The 22,138-nt window shown below is 60.9% G+C and overlaps 2 protein-coding genes across 8 annotated transcripts in view; one reads left to right on the top strand and one right to left on the bottom strand.

Annotated features, from left to right (window-relative positions):
• Positions 1 to 243: 243 nt before the first annotated feature.
• On the bottom strand, positions 244 to 10,553 carry SLC35D1 (solute carrier family 35 member D1). 2 transcript variants are annotated; one of them, XM_059853565.1, is made up of 12 exons: positions 9,710 to 10,543; positions 9,175 to 9,208; positions 9,017 to 9,103; positions 8,683 to 8,750; positions 7,544 to 7,615; positions 6,883 to 6,951; positions 6,507 to 6,609; positions 6,049 to 6,141; positions 3,948 to 4,015; positions 3,275 to 3,353; positions 3,036 to 3,118; positions 244 to 2,372 (listed from the first exon to the last, which is right to left on the bottom strand). In XM_059853565.1, the coding sequence occupies exons 1-12, from the start codon at positions 10,300 to 10,302 to the stop codon at positions 2,264 to 2,266; spliced, it is 1,458 nt and encodes a 485-aa protein (XP_059709548.1). In that variant the 5' UTR covers positions 10,303 to 10,543; the 3' UTR covers positions 244 to 2,263. The 2 variants fall into 2 exon arrangements, with proteins under 2 accessions (XP_059709548.1, XP_059709549.1); XM_059853566.1 differs by lacking the exons at positions 244 to 2,372; positions 3,036 to 3,118; positions 3,275 to 3,353; positions 3,948 to 4,015 and adding an exon at positions 5,630 to 5,739 and having other exon boundaries at positions 9,710 to 10,553.
• Positions 10,554 to 10,744: 191 nt separating this feature from the next.
• IL23R (interleukin 23 receptor) overlaps positions 10,745 to 22,138 on the top strand; it is a 19,364-nt gene continuing 7,970 nt past the window's right edge. The window contains exons 1-12 of one of the 6 annotated variants that reach the window (XM_059853554.1): positions 10,745 to 13,544; positions 13,796 to 14,337; positions 14,442 to 14,640; positions 14,778 to 14,991; positions 15,984 to 16,061; positions 16,946 to 17,233; positions 17,323 to 17,446; positions 18,143 to 18,321; positions 18,796 to 18,941; positions 19,513 to 19,672; positions 20,219 to 20,301; positions 20,535 to 20,748. In XM_059853554.1, the coding sequence (XP_059709537.1) occupies positions 16,004 to 16,061; positions 16,946 to 17,233; positions 17,323 to 17,446; positions 18,143 to 18,321; positions 18,796 to 18,941; positions 19,513 to 19,672; positions 20,219 to 20,301; positions 20,535 to 20,748 (1,252 nt within the window). In that variant the 5' untranslated portion in view covers positions 10,745 to 13,544; positions 13,796 to 14,337; positions 14,442 to 14,640; positions 14,778 to 14,991; positions 15,984 to 16,003. Of the gene's footprint in view, positions 14,338 to 14,441; positions 14,992 to 15,224; positions 16,062 to 16,945; positions 17,234 to 17,322; positions 17,447 to 18,142; positions 18,322 to 18,795; positions 18,942 to 19,512; positions 19,673 to 20,218; positions 20,302 to 20,534; positions 20,749 to 22,138 lie in introns of those variants that run through there. The other 5 variants (XM_059853555.1, XM_059853553.1, XM_059853557.1 and 2 more) reach the window with 5 other exon arrangements.

Genomic DNA, 22,138 nt, shown 5'->3' with positions numbered 1-22,138 from the left:
ACTCCCCACTGAAACCCATGGAAACAAAACCCATTTTCCTGCATCACCTTCCAGCTGTTCCCTTCATTCCCCATGATGGTTCCAGATCCCCTCTCAAGGAATATTCAAAGCTGGAAACCCAGAATTGCCCCCCTCACCCTGCTGGGACTGGGGGCTGTGGAGAGCCCCCTAAATCCCTGATTTATCCAGCCCAGCATTCCCACCCTCTCCAGCCAGGGAAGAGAGGGGTGAGGCAGCAGCAGCTTTGGTTCATTGGTTTATTGGAAGCAAATACAAAAATACAGAGGCACATAAATCCTTTCTGCTCTCATTCCTCACATCCACAGCCTGCCAGACATTCAGGTTTTCATCACTAAAATGCTCATTCTGTAAATAGATTCTCCATAGAAAACATTTGTTTTTTAGTCAATTAATAGCATAGAAAATACTGTTAGAGGAATTCTTGGCTTTCCCAGTGTTCAGGATCCAGCAGGATCCCAGCATGGACAAAATAAGCTTTAAAAATGCTTCTCTGTTAGGACTGCAAATCTAACCAGTAGATTCAAAAACAAACAGAAAATCATAAAAACCCCTCTGGCAGAATCACCCTGCTGGCTGTGACCTCAGCACGGCGCAGTCAGAGCACACGGGGGAGAAAAAAGGGATTTGGGAATTGGGATTTGGGAATGCTGCAGCAAGGGGCAGGAGCTGGGGGGAGGAGCCCCAGCAGCACCTGGGCACTGGGAACCAGTCCAGAACCAGGACAGAACCAGTACTGGGACCAGCAACCCCATCTGGGCTGGGACTGGAGGCTTCTCCACGCCAGGAAGGGTTTGTGACCCTCCCTCCCCAGACAAAGCCGAGGTTTTAGTGGAATTTTGGGAGACAAAATTATCAGGGATTTTTTTTTGACTGTGCTCAGAGGGGGAATGTGCTGAGGGGCTGCTCCAGGACACCCAACTGCCCTGCAGTGACCACAAAACCCCACAAAAAAAGAGGAATTGTGGCTCTGGAATTGCTCCAGGAGCAGGGATGTTGGAGCAGGCAGCAGCTGACTCGCTCCAGACCTTCCCCAGCACACCAGGCTGGAGCTGCCCCCTCACAGAAAATCTCCTTCCCATCCAAAAACTTCAGTAAACGCCAACAAATGCAGCTTTGCCCAACAGCAGTTCCAGTTTAGGCAAGTATCTCCTAGAAAACCCCACCGTCAGTGTCTAGAGAAGCTGTGAGGGTACACAAATCTCTAAATACATTATTTTACTAAAAGTTTTTTAACCAAGCTTTAAAACAATTCTTTTAAAACCAAAAGACAACCTGGAAAGAGGTGCTGGGTAAGACAACCTTTAAAAATCACAGAACACTGCCCAGTGTTCCACAATTCCCATTCTTTTAGTGGGTCACAAAGCCAGGGTGATTCATTCCATGGAAAACAGGAATTATGGAGCCCCCTGTACTCGCCAAAAAAGATTTAAGTCCTTGTGCCTCTTCCAGGGGTGGGAGCTGCAGCCCCTGCAGATTCCCTGGATGTGCTGTGCCAGGTGGGACAACCTTGGCTCTCCTGTGATCCCAGCAGCTTCTCCCTGGTGATCTTCCCAGTAAGGCAGCAGCTTTCCCAAAGCCAAGGCTGGATCCAAGGGAGGCTGCAGAGCTCAGCAGGGCAGGAAAACCCTTCCTGCTGGGAATGTCACCGAGCCTCGGAAAGCCAGAGGTGGATGCAGGGCTCTGATAGAGCCAGGAGGGCAAACCCAGCTTGGACAGTGGGTTAATGGACCAAACAGAGAGAACATCAACAGAAAACAGCTAAAATTCAGTCCAGAGAGCAGTGAACATCCATCCAGGAGGTCCTGGCCCAGCCCAGGAGCAGCTCCCAGGGCATTGCCTGTTCCAGAGGGAGCAGGCTGGGCACGGAGCCAGCCCCAGCCTCCCACCCCGCTGGGATCAGCAGATCCAGGGATCCCAGGGAGCAGACCCAGCCAGGAACACCCTGGCACACCCCGAGGGCAGAGCTGCCAGCCCTGCCCTGCCCTGCCCTGCCCTGCCCGTGCCCATCTCCGCTGCCAACCCCGCCTTGATTAGAAACCCGTTAATTCCTCCCGTTAATCAGGCTTAATTAGGCTCATCCTTCCCCGTGCAGGCTGGGTGGGTGTTCCCAAGGATTTGTGAAGGCAGCAATCTCAGCTGTGCAAATCAAGAGCATCCCCGGGGCTCCCTCCCCGGGCCCTCCCCGGTCCTGCCCGCATCAGGCGAGCAGGAGAGGTCGGATCCCAAAGCAGCCCCGCCCTGCTCACACCGAGCTCTTCCCTCTCAGATCCATCTTGCTGCCAGCATCCGACTCCTTGCTCATCTGCTCCTCGGTGAAGGTGATGTAGGAGTACACCAGGCTTCCAGCAATACTGCAAGAGATTCAGGGAGCACGTGGGGAACAGCTCCTGGAAACACAGAGCTCCCAAACGCCCCGCCAGGGAAAGGCAGAGCCACGGCACGAGGATCTGCTCCAGCAGAATTCCCAGCTTTCCTCCCAAACCCAGGGGCTTCGTTTCATTCCAGATCTGCTACACCCCAAAGGGATCCTGCTGAAGGACAGGAGAGACTCCCACAACAAAGCCCAGAAAGGAGATATCTTCCAATATTATATTTTCCAATAATAAGGCGAATCCCCAAATAGTAATAAGAATAATAAGAAGAATAAGAAGAATAAGAAGAATAAGAAGAATAAGAAGAAATGATCCCCAAATTCTTGAAATTGAAATAATCCCCCAAAAAATAATAATGCAAATTGAACAATCCTCAAAATTCTTCTTTTGCTGCCTTAATTCCATAACTCTGCTTGGTAAGTCAGGGAAAACTCCATTTTCCTGCTAAAATACTCCTGTGGGTTCTCCTGGCTTTAAAACAAACCAAGTTTGGGAACATCCCACAAAATTTGAGCACAAAGCACAAAAACCCAAATCCATGGTTTTTTTTGGGGGGGGGGGGGGAATCCATTAAATCTGTCAAATGGTCTCAGTTTCACCCCAGTTTTCACTTACAAGTCATAAATGAACCTCTGCTCTTACCTGATATTTAGACCAATGAAGTTCATCCATGTAAAAATATAATCTCCTCCAAAAAACATCCCAATATAGGTTATTAAAATATTCTGCAAAGGAACAAGATGGGAGGAACAAACAGCCTGAGACACGGGAACTGTATGGGAAAGGGAATTTATGGGGAAGGGAACACAGGGGGTGGAACACGAGGGGTTAATGCAATTCCCAAGGGATAAGTGAGGGGCTTTTCAGGGAATGCAACTCACCTTAATGCAGCCAACTATTGTAGTTGTAAGAGCAGAGTTGTACTGAGTGCAAAGAACTGTGGAATACATCAGAATAAACCTGTGGAGAAGAGCCAACATCAGGGACACCACCTTGGGAACCCCCTCATCAGGGACACCACCTTGGGAACCCCCTCATCATGGACACCACCTTGGGAACCCCCTCATCAGGAACAACACCTTGGGAACCCCCTCATCAGGGACACCACCTTGGGAACCCCCCCATCAGGAACAACACCTTGGGAACCCCCTCATCAGGGACACCACCTTGGGAACTCCCCCATCATGGACACCACCTTGGGAACCCCCTCATCAGGAACAACACCTTGGGAACCCCTTCATCCCACCACCCTGGCCTGGGAAGGGGTCCCTGCCCTTCAGGGAATGAGGGCAGCCTAAGGTGGCTCCCAACCCAAAGCACTCCAGGATTCCAGGGTCCATTCCCATCCTTATTTTCCCCCTTTTCCAGCTAAACCTGCACTGGAGGAGGGTGGGAGATAATCCCCACCCACCAGAGCTCTCAGGAATGGTCTCCCTAGCAGGGCTGAGGATTTATGATGGTTTTTAAATAACACCAGTTACTCAGGCACCACAATTCCCAGTTTCTGGGATGGAGGTGCCTCCCCTGCTCCCAGCCCAGCAGCCCAGTCCTTACCCCATCACACAGGACAGCGTGAACTGCACGAGGAAGAAGGTGTCTGCCCAGCCCTGGTACTCCACTGCCTGCAGGAACAGCACCTTCAGAGCCTTGGCAAGCACACAATTCCCAGCAGGACAAGGAACAACCCCCCAGCACCAGCTGCCACCTCACAGCAGGGAAAACCAACCCCATTCCAAGCCTGGAATGACACCCAGGGCTGGGGATCCCCCCTGGCAGCACCTCCAGCCTCAGCACTCAGCTCATTCCTTCTGGAAAAGGCAGGGAATGAGTGTCACAGGCCAGAGGGCTCAGGAGAGGCATCTCCCAGCTGGCTGCTCCCCAGAATTGGATCATTTTGGCTTGCACTCCCTGCAAACCACAACACTCATCCCAAGGGAGCTGTGACCTGGAGATGCTGCTGAGAGTGGCTCGAGGCAGCCTGGATTTCAGGGAAGGGCTTTTCCCTGGGCTTTGGGGAGCACCTGGAGGGCTGGATCCAGGGCCACAGAGAGTCCAGAGGGGCCACCAAGGTCCTGCAGGGACAGGAGCATCCCTGAGGAGAGCTCAGGGGTCTCACCCAGGAGCCAGGCTCTGCCAGAGGTGCCCAGGGACAGCACCCTGGAGCCAGGGGCACACAGGGACACACAGGGAGGTCCCTCTGGATGGCTGCAGGCACCTGGAGAGGGGCAAAGCTTGCCCAGGGAAGTGGGGGAGCCTCCACCCTTGGAGACACCCAAAATCCAGGTGGAATCCTCACCTGCTCCAGAGGGACCAAGGAGCCTCAGCCACAGGACAAGAGCTGCTTCCCTCAGCCCCTCCCAGCTGGGCAGGGAATGCCAGGGCACCCAGGGCTCCTGCCAGGCACCTGGGAGTGCCCTTCTCCCAGGGACACCCAATTCCAGCCCTGGGGGGCCCCTCCTGCAGCTCCTGCACCCCCTTTTCCCCAGGAATTCTGCACAGGGCAGGATGTGTTACCTGGGCTGCCTGCAGAGCAACCACAGGAATTCCCAGAGCCAGAGGCACGGGAGAGGCCCCCAGTCCCCCCCAGTCCCCCCCAGCCCTTCCCAGGGGGTTCCTGGAGCTGGAGTTTCCTGGCAGCAGCCCCGGCACACAGCACATCTTTGTGCAGCCCAGAAAGGAGTTTATTCAGGGCAAAAGCAAATTTAAAAAAAGCCATTTCTCTCTCTGGGCTGAACAGAGGCTGCTCACAGCCACGTTTTCCTGCCCAGGCCCAGCTCCTGCTCCTAAATGAGCACTTTTATCCCAAATGCAGCCCTGGCAGAGGGCGGGGCTGAGCCACCTTCAGCCCCTCCTGCCATCCCTGCTAAGCCCAGCTCATTAATCCCGGGCTCTGAGCTCCTAACGAGGACAGAGCCACCAGGCTGGGGCACAGAGGGGCTGGCAGGGTCCCCCAGGGTGGGCGACACCTCCAGCCTCTGGGGGAGAGAATTTATCTGAATTCCCTGCACATGGAGGGGGTCTCCAAAAAACAGGCAGGGAAAAGGAACTTGCTGCTCAGGAGAGCCAGCTGCACATCAGTGAGTGCAACAACAACAAAAACAAATAACAGTAATAGTAATAATAATAATGCAATATCAGTAATAATTAATAATTTCATCTATACAGGGCCACAGGTAAATAATTATAATCATAGTAACAAGGAATATTTTCATCTATACAGAACCATAGCTAAACTGTTATTATTACTACTGTTATTATTTTATTTATTAGTATTGTTAGCATTATTAGCATCTCCAAGATCACAGGCACCACAAGCAAAGTGAACCCACACAGCAACTCCACAAAACTGCCCCAGCGAGAGGGGAAGGACAGGAAAAAAAAAGGTTGAAGAAACTCATTGATTCTAAAATTACTCAGCTTCTTTCAATAATATTTGGGTTTTCTTCTTGCTCTCCACTTCCCCATTCCTCAGGCATTACAAAAATCCCTGAATGGAGCAACTCTGTGGCTTTGAGTCCAACGTCAAAGCTGTGGCTCCTTCCTGCTGAGGTGGTTTTGGGGCACCCCCCTTCCCCAGCCCCCCTGGGACAGGGTGCCACAGAACCCCTGGACTTTGGGATGGATTTTGGGATGGATTTTGGGATGGCTGTCCTACCTTCTGTGCATCTCCAGTGACGTAGGCAATGGCCAGGGTGGGCAGGATCATGAACAGTGCATTGTAGTAGAGCAGGCCGTACTTCCCCAGCTCCTGGAAAGGGGGAAGGAACACCCAGGGGCTGGAGTGGGAACAGAAACTCCTGCCCACAGGAGCTGAATCCAGGCGAGGGTGGGAATTCTGATATCCCAGTGTCCAGCCTGGCCTTGGGCACTGCAGGGATCCAAGGGCAGCCACAGCTGCTCTGGGAATTCCACCCCAGCCCCTTCCTCCCCATCTCCCACCATCCCTGCCCTCTGGAGCCATTCCCTGTGTCCTGTCCCTCCATCCCTTGTCCCCAGTCCCTCTCCAGCTCTGGACAGATTTTGGGAATGGGATGGCTGAGCCTCCCCCCTCTGCCCTCACAGAAACCAAGGCCAAACTCCCAAGATCCCAAAGGAAGCCAGAGCTCATCCCACCTTGGAATCCAGCTTCTGTTTCACGTAGGCACCGTTTGCAGCTGTTAAGGCATCGTTGATGAGGATAAAAATGTATCCCTCCAGGTCGAATGCCAAGTCAGCACTGGGAAGGGGAAAAGCAGGAGTTAAAGCTCTGCCTGTGCAGGGACAGCGCCTGGAAGGTTCCTTCCACCTTCTGTGGAGCCAGCAAGTTGTCAGGAAAAGTTCATCATGGGAGGAGGGGGTGGGATTTGGGTCAGGAGAACATTCTTTCCTACTGGAGAGCACGTCTGGCAGGCAGGGGGGAAGGCAGTGCTGAATCCCTCTGTTCCTGGGCACACCAGGGACCTCCACTGCCACTGCATCCACCTGGGAGAGGGGAACGGGGACAGCTCACCTGGCAGCCACAAATGCACCAAAGATCATGGCAAATACTGTCATCTGAATGCTCCAGGAAAACTTCTTCCTGGAAAACAGAGGCAGCAGGACATGGCACCAGCCACTGCTCAGTCCTTGGGAACACTCTGAGCAGGGAGAAGCTTTTCTTCCTGAGGAAAGGGGGGAAACCCCAACCCCAACCCAACCCAACCCCAACCCAACTGACCCCTGCAGGAGCTGTGAGGGAAGACATTTCAGACAATTATCTCTGTGATTCTGTTAGAAGATAAAGAACTCAGCCTGGAGGAGCTGCAGCTCTGCCTGGGGCAGGGCAGGAAGGGCTCAGCCGGGCCCGGAGCAGCTCCAGCCCTGCCAAGGGGCTGTGGGCATTCCGGGAGGGCTTTGGGGTCCCTGCAGGAGCTGGGGCTGGCACAGCACCCCGCACCCCAAAGGGGAGCCAGAGCAGCACATCCCTCTCTGCCAGCTCCCGCGGGAAGGGATCCGGCAGCTCCTGCACCGCCCCTTCCTCCCACCCTGCTCCCGACCCCTCCTGACCCCAAACCTGGCCCCAAACCCGGCCCCAAACCCGGCCCCAAACCCGGCCCTAAACCCGGCCCCAAACCCGGCCCCAAACCCGGCCCGGCCGAGCCCGGAGCCGCCCCGGGGCTGGCAGCACTCACTTGAGCAGGAATCCCTCGGCAAACATCGTGAACGGGATGGAAAACCTCCGCAGCACCGTGAACATGGGCAGGCTGCGGGGAAGGGCAGCGGTGAGAGGCTGTGCCCCTTCCCGAGTCCCAAACGGAGAGGGGACATGGGATATGGGATGGGAGCAGGGGTATGGGATGGGAGCAGGGACATGGGATGGGAGCAGGGGTATGGGATGGGAGCAGGGGTATGGGATGGGAGCAGGGGTATGGGATGGGAGCAGGGGTATGGGATCAGGACAGGGGTATGGGATCAGAGCAGGGGTATGGGATCAGGACAGGGGTATGGGATCAGAGCAGGGATATGGGATCTGAGCAGGGGTATGGGATCAGGACAGGGGTATGGGATCAGGACAGGGGTATGGGATCAGGACAGGGGTATGGGATCAGGACAGGGGTATGGGATCAGAGCAGGGGTATGGGATCAGGACAGGGGTATGGGATCAGGACAGGGGTATGGGATCAGAGCAGGGGTATGGGATCAGAGCAGGGGTATGGGATCAGAGCAGGGATATGGGATCAGAGCAGGGATATGGGATCAGAGCAGGGATATGGGATCAGAGCAGGGGTATGGGATCAGAGCAGGGGTATGGGATCAGAGCAGGGGTATGGGATCAGAGCAGGGGTATGGGATCAAAAATAGGGATATGGGATAGGAGCAGGGATATGGGATCAGGACAGGGGTATGGGATCTGAGCAGGGGTATGGGATCTGAGCAGGGATATGGGATCTGAGCAGGGATATGGGATCTGAGCAGGGGTATGGGATTGGCCCCTGCCCTTAGTGGGGAATTCCCTTATGGGAATGGCACTGCTCCCACACCCCCTTAGATCTGAGCCTGCCGGGAATGGGGGACCCCAGGGACATCCCCAGACCTCACCCCGTGGTTAAGGGCCAGCCCCGTGTCCCTCCCTGCCCGCGGGGAGCATTTGGGAACACGCACGTGGCACATCCCGGCGTGGGCAGGGAAGGGAGGAAGGAAGGGAAGTGCAGGGCCCCGAGCGGCTCCGGCCCCATCACCCACAGCCCCGGGGCCCGGCAGGGCTCCCTGGCAACCCTGGAAAGCCCCGAGGAACGGTGAAACCCTCCCCGAGCGGGAAACCCATCCCTACTTCAGTTTCTTTGTGCTGAACAGTCCTGTGATCTGGTTCCCGAAGTACAGGAGAGGTAGAGGAAATGTCTGGAAAGGAGAGGGATAAGGCTGTGGGAGCGAGCCGGGAGCTCCCCGAGCAGCCTCGGGGGATAAAAATAGAATGGAATTATTCCCACCCGCCATGGAAACCTTCACACTCATACACACTCACACTCATACACACACACTCACACACGTGTCCCGGAGCTCCAGGAGCCCCAGAATGGGCACGGGCATCCCAAAGAGCCCCTGGTGGGAAAGGGAGAGGATCTGGGTGCCGGGGAGGGGATTCGGGTGCTGGGGAGGGGTCTCACCCGCCGGGGGATGTGTCTGTCCAGGTCAGGGAACTTGACCACCCGCAGCACCTTCCCCGCCCAGAGCACGGCCACCGTGGCCACCATCTGCAAGAGAGCAGGGGTCACCCACGGTCCCCCAAACACGGGGAGCGGGGACACAGCGGGGTCCCACTCACCTGGCCCAGCCCCACGCACAGCGAGGACGGGAACCTGCGGGAGGAGAGCACAGATCAGGGGGGACCCACGCAAACCCACGGGGACACCGGGGGACACCCAGGGTCGGGGAGGGGACAGGTCGGGGCGGGGGGCGGCAGCCCCAAAGCGGGGGGTGCCAAGGGCAGGGAAGGAGCCGGGGCAGGGGGGGTGACACAGGGGGGGACCCAAGCGCAGGGACCGGAGTGAATGGCGGGGTCCCGATCCCCATCCCACGGGGGGGCCCACGCCGATCCCGGGGGGATTCCCGATCCCAGGGTGGGGGGGTGTCCCGATCCCGGGGGGGGTATCGCGATCCCAGGGGGGTGTCCCGATCCCGGGGGGGGTATCGCGATCCCAGGGGGGTGTCCCGATCCAGGGGGGGTGCCCCGATCCAGGCTGGGGGGGTCCCAATCCCGGGGTGGGGGGGGGGGGAGGGGGTTCTGATCTGGGGGGGATTCCCGATCCCAGGGGGGTACCCTGACGGCGGGGGGGTCCCGGATCGCGGCGCGGCCGTACCCGTAGGTGGTGAGGACGCTCTTGTTGACGACGACGATGAGGAAGGAGCTGAGGCCGTAGAAGGCGGCGGCCAGCAGGCGCAGCCAGAGCGGCGGGGCCGCCATGCCCCGCTCCGCATCGCCGGGCGCGGGGGCTCCGGCGGGGGCTCCCCCCTCGGCCGCCCCCTCGGGCCCCCCCCCGGCAGCGGCCGCGGGGCGTCTGCGCGGGGCCGACATGGCTGGGGCGGAGCGGGAACGGCGGGAGCGCGCAGCCGCGGGGAGGGACCGGCAGAGACCGGGAGGGACCGGGAGGGACCGGGGAGGGGCCGGGGACACGGGGCAGGGAGGGCACAGGGATGGGGACACGGCACGGGGGGTGGGACAGGGACGGGAACAGGGATGGGGACATGGCACGGGGGACGGGGATGGGGATAGGGATGGGGAGATGGGGACATGGCACAGGGAGGGACAGGGATGGGGACATGGCACAGGGGATAGGTACAGGGATGGGGAGATGGGGACATGGCACAGGGGTGGGACAGGGATGGGGATATAGCACAGGGGATGGCGACAGGGATGGGGACATGGCACAGGGAGGGACAGGGACGGGGACATGGCATGAGGGACAGGAATGGGGGATATGGCACAGGGATGGGGAAAGCACACAGGGAAGGGATAGGGATGGGGACATGGTACAGAGGTGAGGACAGGGATGGGGACATGGCACGGGGGTGGCACAGGGATGGGGGACAGTTATGTAGGGACATTGCACAGCTTGTAATTATGGGGGGACATGGCACAGAGGGTTGGGATGGGGACAGTGACGGGGTGGGATGGTGGCACAGGGGCTGGGATGGGGGCATTGGTAGGGGGAGGATGTGATGGGGGCTGGGATGGGGGCATAGAACGGGGGGTTTGGGACAGGGGGATACTGCCAGGGGAGGGCATGGCACGGGGACGGGCTGGGGACACTGCGGGGAGGGGTGGACAGGGCTCGGGGATGGGTTGGGGGCATTGCTGGGGGTGGGAGGGGCTGGTGCGGGGGCACAGCAAGGGGGGCATCCCACGGGGGTTAGGGGTGGGCAGCACTGATGAGAGGAACCCCCCGGGTCTGGCGTGGGGGGCATGAGCAGGGGAAGGGGGTGAGGTCACACATGGGGTGGCACTGCTCGGGGACACCGCAGGGACAAAGGCGTGTCCCCTGAGTGGGCAGGGGGACAGGGCCCCCTCCTCCCCTCCCCACGGCAGAGCGGGGGTCAGAGCCGTGCTGGCTCCGCTGTCCCTGGCACGGCGGCCCCGGGGGCCCTGCACCCTGCCGGCTGCTGCCCTCGGGTGACCCCGCACGCAGGATTTTGGCACCGGCCCTTCCCTTTCAGAGATGAAATCTTCCCCTCCGGGCTATGCTCTGCCAAGTGGAAAAATCCCAAAACAAGGCGGCTTGGAGCACAAAAACGCCTCCGCCCTACGGGACGCAGGGAACAGACTGACAAAGGGGACAGGGGTGACACGCACACCTCGGTGTCCCCGCCGGAATCCGCTCCCTCAGCCCCATCCCAGCCGGGCACAGCTCCATCCCCACAGTGTCCCGGGGCCCCCGAGGGGACAGGACACGGGTGGAGGGACAAAGCTGCAGCCACGGGAGAGCTGGCCCGGTGGTGTGGGGGGAATGGGGCGGGCACGGGGATGAAGGATCAGCCCAGCTTGGAAACAGCTGCAATTCCATAAAACCTTGGCTCGTTTAGGTTGGAAAAGCCCTCGAAGACCATCCAGTCCAACCGTTCCAGCACTGCCAAGGCCACCCCTATCCCACGTGCATCCACACGGCTTCTGAACCCCTCCAGGGCTGATTTGGGGATCACTCCCGGAGTGAGGAGGGAAGGCAGCAGCGGGACATTCACTGCCCTTGGCCACGGCGGTGTTTACAGCCCCTTTTGGGAAGGGTTATTCCCAATTTTCTCGCTGCCAGGACCTGCCTGGGCACAGCCAGGGCCTGCAGGCTCCGGAGGGAAGTGGGGCACGGTGGCCCCGCGGGCGGAGCTGCCTCTCGCCCCGGCACGCTGGGCTGGCCCCGGCGCTCTCCCGTCTCGGGGAAAAGCCAACCCTGCCCGAACTTTCCTCACCCCGACTGGTTCACGTCCCTGCTGCTGCCCGGCTCCCAGGGAAGGAGCGGGAGCTGTTCCCTGGCACCGCTCACAGGAAGGACAAACTGACTTCAAAGTCCGGGAGCAACCTCCCCGTATCTCGGGTGCCCTTTTACCCCAGCCAAAAATCACAGCCAAACCCCCTTTGACATTGGCATCACCTTCCTTGTTCCTGCAGCGAGCCCGGAGCTTGGACCTGGGAACATTGACTGCTCCAGAGCGGAGGGGAACCTAATCCTGCCCGGAGCGCAGTGCCAGCGGGGCTGACGCCAGCAGCGCTCATTCCTGTCCCTCCGGCAGGTCCCTGTCCCCCGGGAACCCCCACCGGGGGGACAGGGAAGCCCCCGCGGGGACAGTGTCCTCAGCCCCGGCTCAGATGCCACCGCGGCAGCTTTAAGATCAAATACCCGGTGTCCCCTCTCAGCTGCCAGCAGGGCAAAAAGGATTCGAGCCTGTGCCTGTGCCCCATCTGTGTCCCCCGTGCCGGGCACGGCTCTGGGGGTGACAAAGAGCTCTGTCCCGACCTTTCCTTCCTCTGCCCGAGCGTGCCCACCAAGGATAACAAATGTTCCATCAATCCATTAATAACGTTTTCATCTCCCTGCCAACCCGCGGGGGCTGTGGGCACGGCCCAGGCAGGGCACGGGGCACGGCGAGGGGGCAGGAGGTGGTGGCAGCAGCGGTGACAGTGGCAGCGGCAGGGCAGGGGAAGTGCCGGGCTGATGCCATCGCCGGCGCGGGGGCGCTGGGAAAGCACGGCACAGCCCCGGGGAGCAGGGCCGGGCTCGGGGAGCGGCGCCCCCAAAACCTGGGGGGGCTGAGCCCAGTCCTGTGCCAAGGCTCTGTCCCAAGGCACCGTCCCGGCGGTGCTGGGAGGGGCTGGGGGCCGTGCCAGCCTCGGGAGGGACCCTCTGCAGGGCACCAGAATGCTGAAAGGTGTTTCCACCTCTGGACAGAGGATCACACACTCCTGGAATGGTTTGGGCTGGAGGGGAGCACAAACCTCACCTTGTTCCACCCTCCACTGTCCCAGGCTGCTCCAGCCCGGTCCAGCCTGGCCCTGGATCCAGGGGCAGCCACAGCTGCTCTGGGCCTCCCCAGCCTCACAGGGAGGAGTTTCTTCCTAAACCCAGCCTAACCCTGCCTCAGTTTCCATCAGGCTCCAAGGAACACCTGAGCAAAGCACAGAGAGCCCCAAACACGAGGGGGTTGGAAAGCCGGGGCAGTGGAGCTGCCTCGGAGGAAGGCGACAGCAGCTGAGATTCCTGAGCAGGGGAAGGAGGAATCTGCGGGGAAGAGCCGGGTGTGAGCCGGCCCCGCTGCCCAGGGAGCTCTGAGCAGCAGCCCCGGTGCTCAGGAGGAGATAAGGACCAGACAGTCAAAGGGCAGCGGGAGATGGGGCTGGGAAATGCAGGAACCCGCAGCTCCCGGGAGCTCTGACACCTGTCCCGGCAGAGCTCCACATCCCACCGCGCTGTGCCGCTCCAGATGTGCCACCTGGGGCCAGATGTGCTTGTCCTCCCCCAGACGAGACGAGCTGGCTCCAGATGTGCACGCTGGCCGTGCGGCCCCAGCTGTGTGCCCCGGGCACCGAACACTCCCAGGACATCCCAAGGCTGAAATTCCCACTAAAACTGAACCCCCCGGTCCTGCTCGGGTGTGTGTCACCGCACAAACCAGCCCTTCCTACCGCCACACAGGCACATGGCACACACAGTACACATTCTATACATTACACAACCACACCACCCCGCGAGGTGCCGGCAGCTCCCGCTCTCCCTTCCACAAAAAATCCCCCTGGATCAACCAAGACCCGGAGCAGCCGGGTTTGCTGGCAGCGGGAGGCTCTGCCTTCCCCCGGGGCGGTGAATTCTGTTCCCCGACATTTCCTCCCTCGAGGCAGAGGCGGGAGCGGTGCGGGGTTTCCTGTGGTTGCAGTGTCTAATGAGGTTAACACTGTTTTTGAGGTTTAACTCTTGAAGAGGCGCGAGGAAGGAAGCGCCGGGCTCTGCCGAGCCGGGCTCTGGGAGCGACGGAGGGAGCCGGGGGCTGCAGAGCCCCGGAGCATCCCTGGAGCATCCCTGGGATCTCCCGGGTCTGGGAATGCCCTGCCTGCGACAGATGGGGACAGCACGAGCGCCGAGGGGGTGACAGAGGGTGTCACCGAGGGGTGACACTCAGTGCTGGTGAAAACAGCCCCGTTCCTCAGGGGGTTTTCATTGCATGCCTCTGGGATCGGCAGGAAAAGTTCTTTCCCTGACAGCGCCCAGGACCCTGCTGTGCTCCCAAGGAGACCAAAACACCCCCTGGGGATGGGCTCAGCCCCACCAGGCTGAGCCCAAATCCTGCCAGGACGCCGAGGTGCCCCTTCCCCGGGGCTGGGCTCCAGGGGCTGCTGGGCTTTCCCAAGGACTGACTCAGACCGGGAGGGAAACTCGGCTGCTCGCTGTAGGACAGCCCCGCACTGCTGCTGCAGCTCCCGGTGCCACATGCCCTGAGGACTGCCAAGGTAAGGATTGCCTGCTTTGCCCAGCTCCCAGCCCCTGAATTTAACCCCAAAATGTCCCAGCTGCTCCTCACCCGCTGCTCCTGCGTTTATCCCTCCGGGCACAGCCCCTGGGGAAGGTTCCGTGGGATTTGGGTTGGCACCGTGGAGCAGCTTCTCCCTTCTCTGCTGAATTCCCATTTCTTCAGCCCTAATGCACCAGGAGGCTTCACCAGAGCCCAGCTCAAAGCCCAGCATCTCCAAACGGCCTCGTCCCTTTGGCTTTGGAGTCTGCAAGCGCCTCTAAACTGGAATAAAAACACAAAGGTGATTCCAGAGGAGGCAGAGCTGGGCAGATTTAGAGTTCCCAGCTCTTCTCACAGGACCCCCAACTGCATTTTTTCGTTTGCCCTGGTTTGCAGAAGGCTCCTGGGCACTTGGAAACTGACAGCTTCTCTTTGTAGGTCAGGTAATAGGGAGGCACTTGAGGTTTGACTCACCCACGATGAATGCTTGATCAGCCCTAAAACCAAACCAGGTCACCTCACCCCGCACGAGAAGCACCAGAGCACTCACTGCTGCTGCTGCTGGCCTGGTTTGGGCTGAAAAACAGCATTTTGAAGCTTTTACTGAGGGCTCTGGCCTCCCTCCAGGGGAATTTGCCGTTCCTGACAGCAGGTATTGCATGGGGAAGGGAAATGAGGGAGTGGGGGCTCGGCTGGGTGCTCAGCCCCAGGCAGGAGAGTGGGGGTGGCAGGGCTGGGTCAGGGTCTGCTCTGTGACCCCAGAGGGGCCTGGGGGGACCCTGGAGCCACCCCAGCTCCAGGGGGATACTTCCAGGAGGATGCTTCTCTTGGAAAGGAGCAACTTCCCCCGGGAGCTGCATCTCCCTGTTCCTCACCAGTCTGTGCTGTGGGTGCTGGTTCCACCCCACATCCAAGCCCCACGAGGCTGGCCAGGCTGGGGTTGCTTTTCCTGGCTTGTGGAAATTCTCCCAAAGAGGCTGTGGAGAGAGGCAAAGGGAGCAGGGGAAAATATGAGCAACCCTCAAATTTTGGGGCTGTCTCAAAGGTTCACTGCTGGGAAGAGCCTGGCTCAGCCTGGGCAGGACCTGTGCAAAGGATGTTACAGAAACAGGGAGTTTCTACCTCATAAAACCATGTCTGAGCCTCCCCAGGGATGGAGACTGCAGGACAAAAGCTCTCAGGGCAGCAGCCCCACTCTGGCCACCTTTAAAGAGCTTTTATTTTTATGTTTAGCTGGAATTTCCTGATTTCCTGACCCCGTTGCCTCCTGTCCTGTCCCACGCCAGGAGGAGTTTGGTTCCCTCACCTTTCCTCCCCCCAGATCTCCATCCCCAAGGATCTGCCCCCCCTTGAGCCCCTCCTCTCCAGGCTGAGCAGCTCCCCCAGCCTTTCCACACTTCCCGGGTGCTCCTGACCCTCGGGGGGCTCATTCCAGAGCACCCCCATCTCTGCTGTGCCCGTGGCAGCCCAGCCCTGCAGGCAGCACTCTGGGGGGCTCCGGGCAGAGGGGCAGCACCCCCTGCCCCCGGTCCCACCTTCTCCGAGGCAGGGCTGCTCAGATCTCCCTGCCACGATCCCACATTGCCTTCCCCCCCCCTCCTGCTGCTCCCAGCAGGATTCGCTCCATGGTTTTTTACCCCTCAGGCGATGCCGCAGCCCAGCCCATGGCGGGAGCCGGCCAGGCTTTGGTGCTGCCCGTCCTGCTCTGCTGCCTGTGCCCAGGTGAGTGACGGCCACAGGGCCACCAGGATGGCACCCGAGCAATGCCCTGGACCCGCTGGGGATTTGGGGCGGGAACAGGACAATTCCAGAGTGGTGGCGTTGAGAGGAGCATTACAGGGGGGGTTCCGTGCCCTGAAGCTCCTTCTCCTTCCCTCTCCCCTCCTTGGAGCGGGGACAATCCCAGGCTCCAGGACCATTCCCAGGCTCGCAGGTCCCCGCAGCCCCTATGCCGAGCTCTGCCCCTGTCCCTGCAGCCCCGGAGCACAGCCCTGCCCTTTCCAGGAAGGGCAGATGGAGCAGATAGCGCCCGAGAGCCGGCGCTGCTGCAGAGCTTCATCTGATAGGGAAGGGCAGCGCCCCCGCCGCCCTAATCTTGGGGATCAGAGCTCTCCGAGCGCAGGTTATTTCCCTGCACTCATTTAACATTAGAGCAGACCTGAAATGGGTGAAACTGGCGGAACGGGCCGTTTCTGATCTGCCGGGATGAGTCAGCGGGGCCAGGGCGCTGCTGCAGGGGTGGGGGCTCATCCCAGCCCCGGCCTGCTTCGGGCTGGGAGGGACCTCGGAGCAGGGACAGAGTGCTCCCAATCCTATCCAGCCTGGCTTTGGGATCCAGGGGCAGCCACAGCTCCTCTGGACACTCCATGCCAGGACCTGCCCACCCTCAGGGGGACAATTTCTCCCCGGCATCACTCGTGCCCCCAGTTTACCTGCATTCCATGGGGGTAAGGGTGAGCAGGGCGGGCTGTAATCCCCTGACTGCGGGCTCCAGCCTTGCTGCTGCGGCACTTCAGGGAGCAGAGCCGCTCCCTGCCGAGCCGTGCAGCTCCTGCTCCCCCGGGCTAGCCCCGGGATAGCCCCGGAGCCCACCCGCTTTGGCGCAGGTGCTGCGAACTTCGAGTGCAAGGGGCGCGTCTGGATCGAGCCCGCGCCCGTGGTGCGGCTGGGCTCCGACATCTCCATCGGCTGCCAGTCCTGGCTGGGCTGCCCCTCGCCGCAGCTCCTCATCCTCCTCAACTACAGCCGGGCCGAGGGCACCCCGCTGGCCCTGCCCGGCGGCGCCGTGCGCCTCCGCCTGCGCCGCTTCCAGATGCCCTTCGCCACCGTCACCTGCTTCTCCCGCTGCGCCCAGAGGGACCGCCTGGTGTGCGGCACCGAGCTCCGGGCGGGCTGTGAGTGCCCCCGAGCCCGTGGCGAGCCCCGCGGAGCCGGGCTGGCTCCTGCCGGGGTGGCCGTGCCCTCACCCGGCCTCGCCCCGCAGACCCTCCGGACCCCCCGGGGAACCTGAGCTGCGCCATCGCCGAGGGCTCGGAGCGCCTGGAGTGCGGCTGGGAGCCGGGACGGCTCACGCACTTGCCCACCCGGCACAGCCTCCACCTGCGCAGGTGAGGCCTCGGGAGGGGGGGCAGCGGCGCTGCCGTGCCCCAGTTCCACTTCCTACAGCTCACGTTTTGTCACCTCCTGCCCCAGAGCCGCACGCTCCGCCGCGGGCTGCGCTCTGCAGCACGGAGCCCGGCAGCGCCCCGCTCACATCCCACCGTGCCCGGCCACGGGGGAGCCGCAGCTTCCAGCTGCCGGGGCTCCCTCCGGGATAAAGAGAGGCTGAGCCCAGCCCTGCCCAAAGCCCAAAGCCCAAAGCCCAGCTGGAAGCTGAAGCGGAGGTGCTGGCTGCTGCAGAGTGTGCCACAGCCCCACCCTGGGATGCTCCCTGCCGCCAAGGTCCCCACGGCACCAGCTGGCGTGTCACACACGTTAGGCTTTCAGTTCTCCTGACTCAATTTTAAGGACAATAAATCCCATCATATGGAAGATTTGTGAGGAGAAGGGACAAAGCTCCTGCCTAAATTTGGGATGAAACTGAAGCATGCAGCCAGAAAGGAAGGAAGGAGTTCTCTTCCCTCTGTGAAACTAAGAATCCCCAGCAGCAGTGTCAGGGAAGGGAGTGACTTCCCAGCTTGCTATAGGGGTGACAAATTCAGGTTTGGGGATGTGAAGCTGTGACACCTCAGGAGCCGGGGTGGCTGTGCCAGCAGGGGGGTGGTGCTGGAAGGGGCACTAACGGGGCTGCCTTCTGCTTCCAGGGTGGTGGCACAGGATGAGGAGGATGAGGACGATGAGGAAGAAAAGACCTTCCCTGCAGACTCACCTGTGTTGCTGAGAGAGCTGCACAATGGCAGCCAGTACTCGGTGTGGGTGCAGGCCAGCAACGCCCTGGGCACTGCCCGCTCGGCCCCTCAGCACCTCAGCCTGCAGGAGCTCGGTATGGCCACCTGTCAGTCTGTCCATCTGTGTCTCCATCTATCATCCATCCATCCTTCTGTCCACCCATCCATCATCAATCCTTCCATCCATCCATTATCCCTCCACATCCATCCATCCATCTGTCCACCCATGTCTCCATCTATCATCCATCCATTCATCCTTCCCTCTGTCCATCTGTCTGTCCATGTCTCCATCTATCATCCATCCATTCATCCATCCATCTGTCCCTCATCCATCCTTCCATTTGTCCATCCATCCCTCCTTTGTCCCTCCACATCCATCCATCCATCCATCCATCCATCCATCTATCTATCCATCCATTTGTCCACCCCTCCCTCCCTCCCTCTGTCCCCCCATGAGCAGCATGGCCTGCTGGGGCTGTGCACAGCCACCCTGCCCTGCAGTGTCCCTTTGGGGACACCCCTGAGCACAGGGACAGTCCCCACCCCACCGTTCCCTCCTGTTCCCACAGTGGTGCCTGCTCTGCCCGTGGCCATCGGCGCCGAGACCACGGACACGTCCCCTGCCAGCACCACCACGCGCTGGAGGAGCCGGACCCGGCTGAGGGACGTGCACTGCCAGGAGAGGCACAGGGCCACGGGCACCCCCACGTGGCACGTGAGACCCCCAAACCCCCAGACCCCCCCTCAGCTGCCCCGGGGAAGAGCTGACAGTCCCGCTCCTGCTGGAGACCCCGCAGGCAATGGGAATATTTGGGGACATCCCAGACTCACCCCTTTGTTCTGGCGCTGTTCAAACGGCCACAGGCAGGACCCACTCTGGGGACAGCAGATGGCCTCGTGGGCAGGGTTAGCTCAGCTTTCGGAGCAAAAAGATGGAATTCCAAACGTTTCCAAACGTTCCGCTCGGCGAGGACAAGGCACAAAATTCTGGGGGATGCTCAGAGCGCACCCCAGACAAACCCACCCTGGGGCAGGGATGGAAACTCCCCGAGTGCTGCCAGGGCTGAGCCTGGACCCCCGCTGCCACAGGAGCCCCAAAATCTCCGTGGTGACACAGTCCCAGCGCGGCCGGGAGCTCTGGCTGTGCCCCGCAGGGTGGCACCGGAGGGGACCGGGCGGGTCCTGCCCATCCCGCGGGAGGGCCGTGACCTCCCCCGTGCCCGTGCCCGGCGGTGGCGGCGGGACCCGCTGGGTGCCGCTGCCCCAGCGCTCTGCTTCCCTCGCAGGTGGAGCTGTGCGACAAGGTGACACAGGAGGGTCCCCGCTGGCAGCACGAGCTGCAGAGCGACACCGAGTTCGTGTTCCAGGCCAGGTGTCGGCTCGGGACCGCCCACAGCCCCTGGAGCGCCTGGAGCCCCCCCTTCCTGTACCGCACCCCCGAGGCAGGTGGGCTCAGCGCCGGTGACACCCGCGTGTGGCATTTGTCAGCCCTGGCACAGCTGTCCCCCCCCGGAGGGGGTTCAAAGCCTTGTAGATGTGGCACTTGGGGACACGGGGCAGTGGCGGCCTTGGCAGCGCTGGGGATGGTTGTGCTGGATGTTCTCAGAGGGTTTTTCCGGCCGAACAGATTCCACGGTCCTTACTGCCTCGCTTGCTGCCCTGGGTGGAAAAATCACATCAGCCAAGGTGTCGCGACAAATCGCGGTCACCCTGAGCCAGCTCGGCCCATCCGTGCCAGCTGCTGGCCTCGGCATGAGCCTGGCACGGCCATCCCTGGCACTGCCCTCCGTGCCAGCGGGGATCGGGGGGCTCTCACCCCAAAAAGCAGCGCCCGCCGCTGCTCTCCATCCGCGCCCGCTCCTCTGCCGGCCGGTCGGGAGGGGCTCCCCGGGGGGCTGCGGGTGTGCGGGAGCCCCGGGTACCCTCCGGTGTGTCACGGTGTCACCCCCAGTGTCCCCCCCGGTGTGTCACGGTGTCCCCGCTCCTCCGCAGCCCCCGCCGCCGCTCCCGCCGTGTGGCGGCGCCTGGGCCGGGCCCTGCCCAACGGCAGCCACGAGGTGACGGTCTTGATCAAGGTAAGGAGCTCGGGCAGCCTCCGCGAGGTTTGGGCTCCGCCGCTCCTCCCCGAGCAGCCGCCGGTCCGCCCTCCCCGCGGAGCCCTTTGCCCGCAGGGAGGGCAGGAAAAGGCCAGCTCGGCTGGGAGCCAAATCCCCCATCCCTGTAAAAGGTGTCACCAACCGGGGCACAGCTGTCCCGGCCGGGTGTCGGGGTCAGACCCCCCCGATCCCGGCCGCTCTCGCCCCCGCAGCCGCTGGCAGCCCGGGATGCCCGCGGGAGGATCCTGGGCTACGCCGTGAGCGCCGAGAGCGCGGCGGGAGCGCGGCCGCTGTGCCTCACCTCCGGCACCGAGTGCACGGTGCTGGTGCCGCCCGGAGCCCGCAGCCTCCTCGTCACCGCCCGCAACTCCAAAGGGGCCTCCAGCCCGGCCAGCATCCCCCTAACCCGGGCGGCAGCTCAGGAAGGTAGGGGGGCACGGCAGGGACCGGATCCTGCCCGGATTGCAGGGAAACGCTGGATTGGGCACGGGGAGAGCCCTGGCACAGCTCTGCCCGCTCCACCGAGGGGGCACAGAGTCCTCCAGACAGTCCAGACAGGTCCCCTGGAGATGCTCCCCTGCTGGATGTGGAATCATGGAATTCCGGAGTGGTTTGGGTTGAGAGAGACGTTAAAGCCCAGCTCATTTCATTGTCCCATGGCAGGGACACCTCCCACTGTGCCAGGTGCTCCAGCCCCAGTGTCCAGCCTGGCCTTGGGCACTGCCAGGGATCCAGGGGCAGCCCCAACTGCTCTGGGAATTCCATCCCAGCCCCTGCCCACCCTGCCAGGGAACATTTCCTAATTCCCAGTCTCCCATCCAGCCCTGCCCTCTCTCCATGTGAAGCCATTCCCTGTGTCCTGTCCCTCCAGGCCTTGTCCCCAGTCCCTCCCCAGCTCTCCTGGAGCCCCTTTAGGCTCTGGAATCTCAGCCCTTCACCTCCTAAGGCTGCAGCAACAAACTCATTTCTGAATTTGCCCTGCCCGTGCTGGCTGGCAAAGCAAAGGGTGCCCGGCTGCTCCTCTGCTCCAGAACAGCTCCTGGAGCCTCTGCCAACCCCCACTGGGAGCTGGGTCCTTGCAAACTGAAAAAGAAAGGGAAAAAAAAAAATCCTTTTCTGCCAACCTCCACTGGGAGCTGGGTCCTTGCAAACTGAAAAAGAAGGGGGGAAAAAAATTCTTTTAAATCCTTTTAGGACCACCTTATGGTCCCTGTGCCCTGGGCTGTGGTTTCCCCCACAACCATGCTTTGCCAGTTCTGGAAAACGTCTCTGAATGAGCAATGGGAGGGGAAAGTCCCATTCAGGCTGAGGACAAACACATGACTAAAAAGAAACTGAAGAGAAATAAGGTGGAAAACCCTCCCTAAGCTCTGACGCTTATCAGAACCCTGCACGTTTCTGGTAAGCAGGAACAGCTGAAGCATTTCAGAGCCAATGGTGGGGGTTTGGGATTCACAAGCACAGAGCTCCACATCTGGCTGGGGAGGAGCACAGCTGGCAGGAGGGCCACGGGCACCTGGGCTGTTCCAGCCACAGCATGGGCACAGCCCCAGGGCAGGGACTGTCCCCCAGGAAAGACAGTGAGGGGCAGGAGTGTGTCCAGGGCAGGGAACAGAGCTGGGAAGGGGCTGGAGAATCCCTGAGGGAGCTGGGAAGGGGCTCAGCCTGGACAAAAGGAGGCTCAGGGGGCCCTTGTGGCTCTGCACAGCTCCTGCCAGGAGGGGACAGCCGGGGGGTCAGGCTCTGCTCCAGGGAACAGGGACAGGAGGAGAGGGAACAGCCTCAGGGTGGATATTTGGAAAAATTCTTCCTGGAA

The sequence above is a fragment of the Haemorhous mexicanus genome, chromosome 9 (assembly GCF_027477595.1).
Source record: "Haemorhous mexicanus isolate bHaeMex1 chromosome 9, bHaeMex1.pri, whole genome shotgun sequence".
NCBI classification, from domain to species: domain Eukaryota; kingdom Metazoa; phylum Chordata; class Aves; order Passeriformes; family Fringillidae; genus Haemorhous; species Haemorhous mexicanus.
The sequence above is the reverse complement of the archived record's forward strand: the minus strand, read 5'-3'. Positions and strand labels throughout refer to the sequence as shown.

What these genes read in the sequence shown, in the direction of transcription:
- SLC35D1 (XM_059853565.1), bottom strand. Translation starts at nt 10,302, where the DNA reads ATGTCCCCGTCCCTGTCCCTCCCTGTGCCATGTCCCCATCCCTGTCGC. An exon ending in TGTGCGTGGGGCTGGGCCAG is followed by an intron (nt 9,104 to 9,174) that starts GTGAGTGGGACC and finishes GCTCTCTTGCAG; the next exon opens with ATGGTGGCCACGGTGGCCGT. An exon ending in TCACTGGAGATGCACAGAAG is followed by an intron (nt 4,016 to 6,048) that starts GTAGGACAGCCA and finishes CTGTTCCTGCAG; the next exon opens with GCAGTGGAGTACCAGGGCTG.